The following is a 13,649-nucleotide window of genomic DNA, read 5'->3' on the forward strand; positions in this document are numbered from 1 at the left end:
AGTGTAGACCCTTTATATATGTGGACGTTTACTGGGGTGTTGTTATTTTACAGGTATGTGGGCTGTTTATCGAAAACCATGAAAGGCTAATGTTAGGCTCCAGTTAGCTAATGGTAACCGAAATTATGCGATAAGCAAATTAGTAATTAACATATATAATGTGAGTTAATATTGTTTGTATATTCTTTCAGTCTAAATTAACAGACTATTACAAACTTGCATCGGTGTCTGTAGTAAGTGGTGGTACCTGCAGTGTCTTAACCATTAAACAAGCTAATGTAGGGCTGGGATATGACTAGTTTGTTGAAACATGTCTGCTGCCAATGTGACTGCTCACACACGGTAACATTACCAGCACATAGCCACAGCCGCTATAAACATGCTGAAAGGTCAATCTAGCTTCTGTAGTCAGCAGCTGGAAGACTCAACACAGACCCAAGATTCAGTGTAACGGTTATCTAAATGTTGTGTGTCCTGTTTGTAAGCCCAGAAAAAGAAAGTAAATAAAATGACGACCTTGAGCTTCAAGCTAATGTAAGCGTAATGCTATAGCATAAAGCGACTAATGCAATGATGACGTTGTTAAATTAGTAAAAATACAGTAAATATATCCAACATAAATCATTTATCTTTTTGGTCTAAACATAATTAAGTCTCACGCCTTTCACTTGTTTTAGAAGGATGTTCAGTCTTTTAAAACCAGTCATATCAAAATAACAGAAAATAGTTATGTTTTCTGTTGAAACTCCACCCCCCAGGGTGTGTTCTGCGAGGGAAAATTCACTGTGGCGGTCCGCCATTTTTTGTCTTCGCTTAGTTTACGTTTGGTGCTGAGCTTTACTTTGTCGCGGTAAACTGAAAACTACATGTTTGAGAGGAAACGAAGAGAACATCCATTAGATGGGGAAGTTTTTCTCATGAATTGCTGTTGAGCAACATAATGTAAAAAACAAGTCATTCCTTAAGTTAACTAACGATAATGCTAGCTTAAGCTGCGGGACAATATTATGTGCATTAGCTTTTTTTCAGTGTGTGCCCAGTCACATTCGCTTGTTTTTTCTCAGTGAATACAGACTAACAAACTCGTGTCCATTTAGTTAACTGGTTGTACCTAAAATGTTTTAGTTAAACAGTTAAATAAGCTAGTTTGCCATGGGGTGGGCTGTGTTGGGGGGGGGGGTCTTCACTAAAGTCGGTTTATTTAGGGCATGACACCTATGCAGTACTCATTAGGAGAGGAAGTGCATGACGTGGGGCTTTATTTCATGTTCTGGGGCAGTGAATGTAATGTACTGATAACATGTTAAAGACACACAAAAACCCAACAAATTGTTTTAACTGATTTATAGAGAAACTGAGAGGAGGGCTTAAAGAGATAAAAATAATGACGATAGAAATATGTTAAATTTATTTTTTCTGTATCGATATATGGTGCTTATCCCTGCTGAAGGGCAGATTGGTGTTGCTTCAGAACAATTCTCTAGCGCTGTTACGTAGAGGTGTTACAGTTAAGGTTTTAATAACATTATTTTATTTACTAGTGAAGATTTGCATATGTTATCTCACATTCTGTAAGGTAAATTTTCTGGAGAAGTCAAATTAACTAATTTAACTAAGTATTAATGAAAGACCTTGATGTGTATATGACAATAATAGATGTAGTTTCTGGGTCATTTGGCAGAACTGCAAAATGGCCAGAAGGAGGCAACTGCTGTGGTTGCAAACAGGCTTTGGGTGGTATGGAAGTAAGGGCAACTATGGAACTGCTCAGCAACATGGGACCCATAGCTAATAAATAGTAATATGACAAAAAATAACAACTTTGTGTGGATGTAACCTTGTGAGATTTGAGATTTTGACTGCATTTTTATGTGACAACTTCTCTTTTTAGATAAATGCAGAGTTTAAGCGCATTACCACCATGCCACTGCAGTCCAGATTACTCTCGCAGATAGATGTGCTATCTGACAAACTAATAAAGGTCTTCAAAAGGCGAGGAGGACAAATAGGAAGAAGACTTCAGAACATTCTGGAGCCCACGGCCCAGGTAAGAAAAAAATTAATTTGTGTATACACTTTAGGGAAAATAATAATTTTAACAAAATGCTGCTTGTCACTCTATGCCAGGAGTATGTTGAAAATCACCTGGGATTTTCACAATTTACCATGGGTGCGTTTTTTTTTTTTCTTCTTTTACCTGCATTAGAACGATGTGTGGAGTTCATAGTTGAACACCTCTCTATGCTCTGACAGTATTCTGCTTCTTTGCATGGAGATTTCACTTCAGAAATGCATTACCTTTTTGAGCATTCTGAGGACTCAAATCACATGCTGTAATGAATCCATTTTTGTTCACCTAATGTGTTAATGTTAACATTTTTTGGAATAGTGACACAGATTAAAATAAGATTTGGTATAATGTTCTTTGACCAGTGTTCTGTTTAATTAAATTTTGGAATTCTGCATTTTCTAGGCCACAGATGAAGCCATTATCCAACGATCTAATAAGGAAACAACCATGGGAATTTACATCATAAAGTCAAGAGATGTCAATAGCAGCCCTGAGGACATCCGGATAGTCCTTGAAGGCCAGAGAGTCTGGCAGGATTTGGATAACTATACCCTAGCAGCTGCAATGCTGTTTGGACTAATGTACACTTTGAACCTCACCTACCCACTGGAAAAGTATACCTTCGAGGTATTATAGAAACTGGTTATGGAGCTCAAAAGGAACAGCCTTTCAAAGAAGGCCCAGGTTTTCAGGACCAGACTGTACGATTGAACAGTTTTCCAGTTATGATGTGGGAACAACATGTTTACCTCTTCGAATATGTACCATCCTTTCTTTTAAGCCAGCACTAGTAAAGTTGCAGTACATAGTGAAACTTATTTTTCTGGCACTTTTCAACTCGGGGCCTTTATTACTGCAGTTTTCACTTTTCAAGCCATGGCTCTTTTAAAAAAGAATTAAAACTTTGAATGTCCATTTTTCTCAATGGAAATGGTGCCTTGCACCAATTTCACCAGTTTGCAATTTTTTTCCCAAGGTGCACCACTACAAACAGATTGCATCGTCTAGTATTAGTGATTGTGATGTTTAGTGATAGAAGCAAGCCAATACTAATCAGTTTAGGTCTCTTGGTTGTGTGCCTGTGGGTTATAATGTTATTTTAAGTCTCTTCTTTGTGTCATTTTAATAATTACACCCCTGTTGCCATATTACCTTATGGCTCTTACATTTAAAAAACTATTTTTTACATAAGCGCGATGTCATAAGGCCCCACAATGTTGAATTCAACTTACAGAAGATAACTTTGAGGAATGTTGTGGAATGTTTTTCAAGAGATGCATTGTACAAATATGACTCATGTATATTTTGGAAGCCTGAATTGAAAGTCCGTTGTTACAACTGTGTAGTATTTTCAAAAATACAGGTCATTGTTCAAAAATGTTTTGCTTATTTCTTTGATTGAAGACAAAGTGTACAGTACATACAGTAAGATCAGCCTTAATTTAGTTTTATTTATTGAACACTCAATTATATATTAGATTATATATTATATATTAGAAATTTGTTATAAAATAAAATAAGCTTACCATAAAATAATCTTGTCAATATAACATATAGTAGTCCAGTACAATTAACACAAAAAGTTCATGTCTGATAAACAAGTGGTTTCTACTGTATAAATATTTGACCGGAATGAAAAACATAACAACAACATAAAAAAGTCATGTTCATGTTACCAGAAAAATGTGTGCAGGTATAACATAAAAAACTAAGGTTAACCAAACATAGCTTAATTTCGTGCAACCGATTACAATAATTTTTTTACGTTTATCCCACTGATTATTTTTTTCAGTGCATCTATCAGCTGTCTATAACACTGTTGTCACGTGCAGACACAAGACACAAACACTAAAAAAAATTGCTCTGCAGTACCCGAGGTAAAGAAAACTTTTAACTCAAGCTCCACGATTCACACCAGAGCTTTTGATGTAGAAATCCTTGCTGCAAAATTAAATACTTTAACATTTTACATATTAGCTTCCAGGAACACACTTTAGCATATTAATAATCCAATTTTCATTTTACAAGGTTTACATTTTTAGCTCAAATAATGAAAACAGCTCCAAAAGCTCTGAGATTTCGCCCTTAAAACACAATTTGCTCATCCAAAAAAAAAGAAAAGGAAAAAAAAAACTAAGGAAAGGTTAGTGATTTACTGTCAGACAGCTGCTATCCTGAGACGTGGAGTTTATTGTTGCCCCATCAGTCCCGTCCACATAGTCCGAGAACCGCTGGGTTACACAAGCAATGTAGCTTTTAATGATAAGTATATCTTAAATATGTTGATAGGCTGCTTTTAGGCTTTGCTAGCTTTAGACCAGATTAGTTCCTACAATAGATGGTAAAAAGTTACCATTGTTATACGCCCCACTGCTTTTTGCGCCACCATTTTGAAGCCTTTAAGTTTGCAACTTCCGTTTTAGCATCTTGATTTTTTTAAACTGGGTGAACCACATTTGACAAGGAAATGTGGCTAAGAGTAGCACTGGCTGCTAATTTGGTTAGCAAGGTGCATTGACAGGCTAATACTCAAAGATCTTAAAGAAATTTGGACTTACCTATCACATAAAGGTACTAGGACACTAAACAAGCATAACTTTAAGCCATAATACATTTTAAATGGGTTATTAAACTATAACTGCTTTGCTATTATCACAAAGAGGGAACTTAGCTTAAGAGAACGCAATAGTAAACATTTTTCTGACACAATGTGACAAGAGGCGCAGGTCTGACTGTGGGATAGGACTTCTAACTGAAAATTCCTTAGCCAGTGAGCCAGTGTCATACTATAGCTAATCACCATTTTAAAACATAGTATGACTGAGAGTTACAAAACAGACTGAATCTGTTATTCTGTAACACCCATAATCACTGACTGAGAACATCAGCTCAACAGGAAAGTGTATACAGTAGTGCGGTCAGAAAGCTGTTTTCAGTTAGTGTTCAGATACAGTATGACTTTAAGGCATTTTCACATTGGCTATTTTTCTAGCTCTGAAACTGTGTCAATGCTTGGATTTAATTATTTGGGGCAAGCTGCAAATTATATTCACGAAACTTTCACATTGGCTAATTAGTCAGTATAACCTAAGAAACTGTCACTGGGCTACCAGCTGCTATGAGTTTTCTCTCCTCTACACTGTCATTGTAGACAACTAAGCTAGGCTAACAAGCTGCTGGCTGTAGCTTCACTGTACAGAAAAATGAGTGGAACTTCAGATAAAATCAAGTATCTTTTCTAGAATGTTTAAGTTTTTGTTCTATTAAAAGAAAAATATCAAAATGGATAGTTTGCCTTCCTCTTTAAAACCACCTTAATCCTTGGGTAACATTTGCATGTGAGCAGCTAATGTAGCTTCAAGCTGCCACAATCAGCAGTAATGGGTGGGCTACAGAGGTCTTATAACCTACTTTTTTTCTCACTGTACACCTCCAGATTTTCATCAAATCCCAGCTGATGCTGACTCAAGTACTCAAGTCACTCTGAAATATATCAGATCTTATACGACTCTCTCCAGAGATAGAAAGACTTTATGTAACATTGCTCACATATATATTCTTCAAGATTTAATAACTTGGATGCGTAAAATAATCAAAATCCAGTTTCAAAATCAACTAAATAGAGATAAAGATTATTGAACCACCTGTCAGAAAGCACACATACCTTATTTTATCGGGTACATTAAATTATTTTAACAGCTGACTCAAATCAATGATGTGATACAAATAGGAAGTAGCAAATGGAGTATGCACAGAATGAAAATGAATATTTGACAAATTGGAAGTGTTATCAGGTTTATCTTGGTCATTAATAAAATTTTATCCATATTATTTGTAACACAAACATTGTTTTAGTCAAAGCAGCTGTTCAGCCGTTTTTGGACCGAACATCCTGCAGCAGCATCTGATGTTTGTTTTTTTCTGCCTCCCTCCCTCTCCCTCATTTGTCTGACAGGAGATTGTCCTTGTGGTGTTCTTCGGTGTGGAATATTTTGTCCGCCTTTGGTCAGCAGGCTGCCGCAGTAAATATGTTGGCATCTGGGGCCGACTACGCTTTGCCAGGAAGCCAATATCTGTTATAGGTAGCAACACAACCCCCGTGTGCACACACACACACACACACACACACACACACACACACACACACACACACATATCTTTACACATGCATGCTGACAGACGTATCACTCCCCACCCACGCACAAAATTTAAACAATATCTGTAATATACCCTGAGCTTTATCCCAAAATGAGATATTTAAGACAAATTCAGCATGAAATTAAAACTGTCACTGCAATATTTCTTCCACCTTCAGCTTGTTATTCTTAAATTTGATGCCTCCAGGTGTTTTTTTTTAATATGTTGCAACGAAAATTAGTATTAATAATGTTTGTAACCCGTCTAAGCTAAATTGATTAATAGAATCATTCTGAAATGAAAACTGATGATAATTTCCTAAAATAACACTTTCTGTACTTTCTTCTTTGACCCCCACCGTCCCACCCCACCCCCATATGGAGAACAACACTTCTTCATTTCTTGTTGTATTAACATCATAATCATGAGTGTAAAATTATTCACATTATATACGTTATTGGTTATGGCATATGTAGGCTTAAGACCCCTCATTCTCTATTAATGCAGATCTGATTGTAGTTGTTGCTTCGATAATTGTGCTGTCAGTGGGCTCCAAAGGCCAGGTCTTTGCAACCTCTGCTGTAAGGTAAGAGACTGTGTCTAGTATGTACAAGCAGAAACTTTGTGGCCATAAGTATGAAGATGCTTTCTGTACCTCTGGCCTTGATAACATAACTATGTGCCCCTGCACAAAGCCAGATCCATAATGAATGATTTCATCAGTTTGGGGTGAAAGTTTGTAGCCATGACTGTAAGAACGCACTACACCTCTGGGATTAATCGCTGAACTGCAAGCCAGGCCTATTGCTCACTGCTCTGCAAGGGAGAAAATTAGACGAGTTTGCTCTAACATTTGTAAACGTCGAAAGTCTTTACATAGGAATGGAGACCATTTATGATATATGTGATAAAGATGCACACATGCTTTAGGTATCCAAATATTTCTAGCCTTATTGTGTGTACATGAATATTAACATTCAATTGCTGTGCAGAATAATATCTGCATATAAACACTTTCTCTTTTCCTTTTCCTTTTTTTAATTGACCAGAGGGATTCGCTTTCTGCAAATCCTGCGTATGCTCCACGTTGACCGACAGGGAGGAACGTGGCGTCTCCTGGGCTCAGTTGTCTTCATCCATCGGCAGGTACACAATCACTCCTTTAAAGGCTTCAAATTAGATTTTACGTCCAGAACTATTACCACCACCAGAGCTTCGGAGCATTATTAGTTATCTGCCAGCTTTCTGTCAGGGGATTATGCCAAGGATAGTCTGTCCTCTTCATGTTTTATTTTTCCTTTCTATGCGGTATAAAGAGAAGGTCCTCACATGGGAATACCTCATACAGTTAAATGAGTATTCAGCCGAGAACCACAACAAAAGCGCCACTGCGTAATAGCTTGGGTTTTTGGGATATAGGCTCATCTGCTGGAGAGGGCCATGTCTTTCTCTAGGGTATCATTCAGCTGAGACACAGAGGTGGACATGATTAGCCCCAGTGGTCACAGTAGTTGTCCTTAGTGTCAGTATAAAAAGAGAGAGTGATGAGCAGGGGATCAAGGATGTTACTCATCCAGTACCACCTACCATGCTTTCTTGTATTGGCCTTGGCTGATTTTGCTTGCAGCTGAAGCTGGTTATCATCAGCCACTGACCTCTGCTATGAATGTCAGCACAGGGACATATTGGGGCATTTTCAAATCTGATTTCTGACTGGCTGTAGAAAGCACTTTAGCTTGAAGGTAAAAAAAAAAAAATGGTGAAGTTTGGAATGTACTTGTTATTGAAGGAGATTGCAGTATCTATCACAGCTGATATGGCTAGGGGATGAGTTCTTGTTAATCTGCTAAGTTCTGTTTCCTTAGAAACCTCCTTTGTGTTGCATGCTGTGCTCCTAATTAACCGATTGTTTTAAAAGGTCATATTCACCTTCTCATGGTTAGCTCAGCTAAATTACTATTGAATAAAAACAAATATACACACAAATATACCATCTGCAGTGAAAACTTCAACCCAAGAGTGTTGTGCTGCATCTGACTAATTTTGAGGAAGTAACATTTCTTACAAAGCAAGAAAAGGTTAACAGAGATAATGAACATAGTTTATGCAGTCCATCTACAGTTACTTAGGGGGACTGAGACAATGGGATAGTTTGTTTGTTTGTTTTCAAATGTATGCAATCAAGATGTTATTGTTTTTGGTTTATTTCAAGGGTTTAACAAAAGTGTTGCATTAACCTTCTAGCAATTAAAGTCAAGTATACAGAATTATATATATTTCTAAACAGTTCCTAACAGACAAGCAGTTTCATGGTCAAGTCAGGATATTTTCCTGATTATTCTATGGCAAATTATGCAGATGAAAGATCTGGACTTGATTTCAAGTGATGAAATCAGCTGTCCACTGGAACATTCAGAGATCCTATTTTTTTTTTTTTTTTTTTTTGGAGGCTTTTGCTATTTTATTTTTTAATAAACAACCTATATGAACACAAATAAACCAAAATAAACAAATAATCAAAAATAAACAAACGGGTGAACCATCTAGTGTGTATATAAATATATATATATATAAATAACCACACACACACGTACATACACATACCTACATACATATGTATTTGCCTATACACATACATACTGACATATACATATATACACATAACAGTTCAAAAATATGGCATACATAATTACAGAGATTCAAACAAAATCGGGTCTCCTTGACAAAATGTAATGTTTCCATTTATCCCAAATATCACTAAATATGTCATATTGGAGTCTATTAATGAAGGTAATTCTTTCCATTTTAAACATCCCATAAACAATCTCATACCAGTCATTTAGTGATGGAATTTTCACACTAAGCCATTTCTTGGTAATAGTCTTACGGGCAGCCAGACTCAGAATACCATACAACAGCTTGGACATTTTATCTACATTCACTGAGTATAAATATCCAAACAAAAGTTCATCCCAATTAAAAGGAAGTTGCATACTAAAAATAATCTGTAACTCAGAATGAATCGATACCCAAAAAGTGTTGATCAATGGGCAAGACCAAAACAAGGAAGTGTTTTATTTCTTGGGCCCCACAGTTTCTCCAGCAGCTAGAGTGATTAGAATAATGTTTACTTTGTGCAGGAGTAATAAAAAAGGAACATTCAGAGATCCAAGGATCAAAAGTGGTGCATTCTTTAAAAGAATGAATGCATCGGCCAGCTCAGCAATAACAAAGTGCCAGGACGACAACGGAAGACGACTAAAGTAGACGATCACAGTATTCTTTCCACCTTCACAACATCTGGCCAAAATGCCTTCATGACTGCACATTTTTATATCAAAAGTTTCTAACAAAGTGCAAACCGCTGGTTGCAATCCAAAAAAGGAAAGTCAAATTAGACTTCTAAAGGAAATTGACAAGATCTGGGGAAAAATAAATCCTTGGACAGATGAAACTAAGATTAACTGGTATCAGAATGATGGCAAGAGAAACAAATTGAGAAATAAGTGAACAGCTCAGAAGCTTATTACAAATCTGAAAGATATCACATCATCTGTCAAACATGGGTGAAGGTAATATTGCACAGGCATGTGTGGCTGTCAGTGGAACCAAGTCAGTGTTTATCAATGATGTAACTGGTGAAAGAAGCGCTTGCAAATGTTCTCTACTCAGCTAAATCCTGCAAATTGATTGTATGGCATGTGAGACTACAAATAGACAACAACCCAAAGAAAGCTGCAAAACTTTCTCAAGACAAAGAAATTCAACTGACAGGTGAGTCACCTGATCTCGACCGAACACAGCATGCTTTTCACTTACTGAAGGCAAAACTGAAAGCAGAGAGATCCACAAACAAATAGGAACTGAAGACTGCTGCAGTAAAGGCCCGACAGGGCATCTCAAGGGAGGAAACAGCATTTAGTGATGTTCATGGGTTTTAGACTTCAAGCCGTCATTCAAAGGATTTTCATCCGTGTACTGAAAACAATCACGAGATTTAAAATTACCCATGTTCATTTGACCAATTAGTTTTGAGCCCTGAAAATAGAAAACTGTGTATAAAAATGACAGTAATTTCTAAACAGTTAATGCAAATGTTTTGTTATGCCCCCTGAACTAAAGCTGAAAGACTGCACTTGAATCCCATCTTGATTGTTTGATTTAAAGTCCAGTGTGATGGTGTTCAGAGGGAAAACTACAAAAAAATGTGTCACTGTGGACCTAACTATAAATCGTGGCTTTCTTTGTCTTTCTTAATCCTTTTAATCATCTTGTAACTCCCCCACCCCCCAAATTTGCATAGAATACACCTACAGCACGCAAAACCATGTGGGACTTATTTCAGGTTTTCTCAATTTTCCAAACCCTGCTAGCTGAGAGTGACAAGCCTTCACTGATGTAGACCATTTAAGGGTTTCACTGCCCAATTCCACTCACACACTGGCTGGGCTGTTCCTAAATAGACTCTGAAAGGAGAGGATGAGTGTGAGACTGACTCTAGGAGAGGCCTGGCTAAATTCAGTCCTGATTGCAGGCATCAGAAGTCATCATGTGTAACATAGAGGGAGCTGTTCCATGAGAACCACACTCATCACATCCATGCTTTATTTTTGTTTCACCTCGCACTGCAGCCACTGTTGGTATAGTTCTCATATCTTCTGCTAAGGCTCTACACAACTCCAACAGCCGTGAGGGAAATACATTGTGTACTCTCACAACAGCCAGTGCAGTAGGGTTCAAGTTGCCATCAACCAGCTGGTCTCTGGTGTATTGTATATAATATATGTTCCTTTGTGAGTTTCTTGGTGTTATACAGAGCAGGAATATTTTGCTCCGCTAGACTCTCGCATAAACGCATGAAAGTGCAGCCCCCTCTGTGTTAACAGCTGGAGTTTTTAAAGTCAATGGAGTTTCATTCACTCCAATCAGTATCCAATCCTTGTGTTATAACGGCATTTACATACACACACAGTGGCATTCTAGTGCCTGTGGCTCTAAACACAATTTGCACAGTTGCTCCTGGCTGATACTGGCAGATGGGAGGCACACATCTCGTGAATGTGTTTGCCAGGTCACAGTGACAGCAACACATCTACTAAACCTCAGGTAGCAGCTCAAGGAAAATGTACCTGAATGCGTTAAAAGCTGTTATTTCCAAGAATCAAGTTGCTAGCAGTACGGATGACTTGAAGGTGTTATAGAGGCTCTGTCAGGTGTTCACTAGCAAAGGTCTGATGCCCAGAAACATTCCCAAAAACAATGTGTGATGAAATGAGGAAATGCAGGTGCAAATGTGGACTACTGGGAGATTGTAAGCACCGTTTGTTTAGAGCAATGTAAGGCTAGGATGCTTACATCTGCTGCTGCTTCTCTGTGTCGCAATCTCAGAGTGACAGTTTTGGGCTGAGACACGAATAAAATTTTCACTTATCAGGTAGCGCTCTGGCACTTTGAGTAGTTAAACCCAGTTTAAAATCACGTAGTAGGTGAGTGCACTTAGAGAGCTTTTTCACAAAGCAGTAGTCTAATTACACTCAGACAGGATGAGAGCCCCAAACCCAAGTAGACCTCCTGAGCAAAGTGTAGACAGTTGCTTATTGAATCTGCAACACGATGCTTTATATATATGATAAATACACTGGAAGACATCAGACGTCTGGGTTTCAAAGTAATTTATGATGATTTACCGCACATCTGAATTCAATCAACACCCCTGCGGTGATTACTGATTATTACTGAATTTACTTTCAGTTTAAACTCATTAGCACTTATGGCCCCTTTAAAACTCAAGACATTTTAGTGTTTGCTCCGGCCAAGAATACCATGAGCATTTTAATGGCTTTTCACTTGATCAAAAAAAAACAAAAAAAACCACTTATTCTGAATAGAGTCGCACAGTTTTGGTTGAGATAGAGCGTCATAATCAAATTTCAGATGGCAGTTTTCAAATAAGATCCCATCCAATAGATGTTCGATTGAAAGAACTGGTGCCGAAAATTAGCGGCAAAATGACAGGTTGCATGATTAAGAACAGCTTTGCATTCACTTTTGGTTATTGAATGACATAAGCCCGCACAGGCAGCAAAATGCTCCAATGGAAAAATTTAATCATCATATTTACCCAGCACTCTTACATGAATATTCACATCCATATGTCATGTTATTAGCAAACACAGCCACATCGAGCTACAGGCAGCTGACTGGTAAGCTAGCTGATGCATTTTGCCAGAAAGTATACATAAATTCACACCTCATATTACTTAATATTTTCTCTAACATGGTCACATGTCCGAGTTTGAAATATGTAATGTCTTTGTGCATGTGTATTTCAGGAGCTGATCACAACCTTATACATTGGCTTTTTGAGCCTGATCTTCTCGTCGTACTTTGTCTACCTGGCAGAGAAAGATGCTGTTGACAGCAGTGGCACCACTGGTTTTGGGAACTATGCTGATGCCCTGTGGTGGGGAGTGGTAAGCATTTGTATTACTTATAGTGTATGGCCATAAATCATTGTACACACATTTTTGGGACTCCTGGGACAAAAAGGGAAATGATAATGTCAATTGAAAAAATGAACTGTGAAAGCATATATATGGAGAGAGAGAGAGACTGGCGAGCAGTCATGTTGAAACAGGAAGGGGCCATCCCGTTCCCACAAATTTGTTAACAGTTGGAGCTAAGGGGCTGAGCCCAACTCTTAAAAAACAAAACCTACTTGAGCCAAGTGCACAGACTCATCACTCCAGAGAACACATCTGCACTGCTCTAGGTTCCAGTGGTGGTGTGCTTTACATCGCTGCATCCGACACTTAGAAGCTAAGGCTCAGACTAAGGCATGGATGCAGCTGCTCAGCCATGGAAACCCATTCCATGAAGCTCCCTCTACGCTCCGTTCTTGAGCTAAACGAAGTCCACATGAAGTTTAGAAGGTCTGTAGTAACTGCCTGCAGAAAGTTGGTGACCTCTATGCACTATGCACGTTCACTGACCTCGCTCTGTGATTTTACGTGGCCTACCACTTTGTGGCTCAGTTGCTGTTGTTGTTGACTGTAGTAGCAAGGAATTTTCATGACTATGACTATTACAGTACCATCCTGAAAATCACTGAGCTCCTGAGTGCGACCCACTCGCTCACAAATGTTTGTAAAAGAAGTCTGTATGTCTTGCTGCTTGATTTTATACACCTGTGGCCGTGCAAGTGATTGGAACACCTAGATTCAATAATTTAGATGGGTGAGTGAATACTTTTGGCAATATAGTGTATGACACACAAAAAAAGGAAAATTATAATAGTCTCTTTGTTGAGTCTTGGGATTTGGCAAGCAGTTATGATGGTTGAAGAAAGTCTCCAGAAAATGAAAGTAAGTTATTGAAATGTTCTCTAAAATGACAGAAACATGAGCAGAGTTTGCCTGGGGCTCTGAGGAAAATTCTGCTA

The 13,649-nt window shown here is 38.0% G+C and overlaps 1 protein-coding gene across 4 annotated transcripts in view; it reads left to right on the forward strand.

The window, feature by feature from the left end:
• The window catches only part of kcnq1.1 (potassium voltage-gated channel, KQT-like subfamily, member 1.1), a 52,918-nt gene that overhangs the window by 16,272 nt on the left and 22,997 nt on the right, over positions 1 to 13,649 (forward strand). The window contains exons 1-7 of one of the 4 annotated variants that reach the window (XM_082535471.1): positions 63 to 942; positions 1,892 to 2,047; positions 2,474 to 2,698; positions 6,027 to 6,153; positions 6,716 to 6,794; positions 7,258 to 7,354; positions 12,541 to 12,681. In XM_082535471.1, the coding sequence (XP_082391597.1) occupies positions 1,922 to 2,047; positions 2,474 to 2,698; positions 6,027 to 6,153; positions 6,716 to 6,794; positions 7,258 to 7,354; positions 12,541 to 12,681 (795 nt within the window). In that variant the 5' untranslated portion in view covers positions 63 to 942; positions 1,892 to 1,921. Of the gene's footprint in view, positions 1 to 62; positions 943 to 1,182; positions 1,799 to 1,891; positions 2,048 to 2,473; positions 2,699 to 6,026; positions 6,154 to 6,715; positions 6,795 to 7,257; positions 7,355 to 12,540; positions 12,682 to 13,649 lie in introns of those variants that run through there. The other 3 variants (XM_082535472.1, XM_082535470.1, XM_082535469.1) reach the window with 3 other exon arrangements.

This window comes from Aulonocara stuartgranti, assembly GCF_965226115.1.
Source record: "Aulonocara stuartgranti genome assembly, chromosome: 1".
In the NCBI taxonomy this organism is placed as follows: domain Eukaryota; kingdom Metazoa; phylum Chordata; class Actinopteri; order Cichliformes; family Cichlidae; genus Aulonocara; species Aulonocara stuartgranti.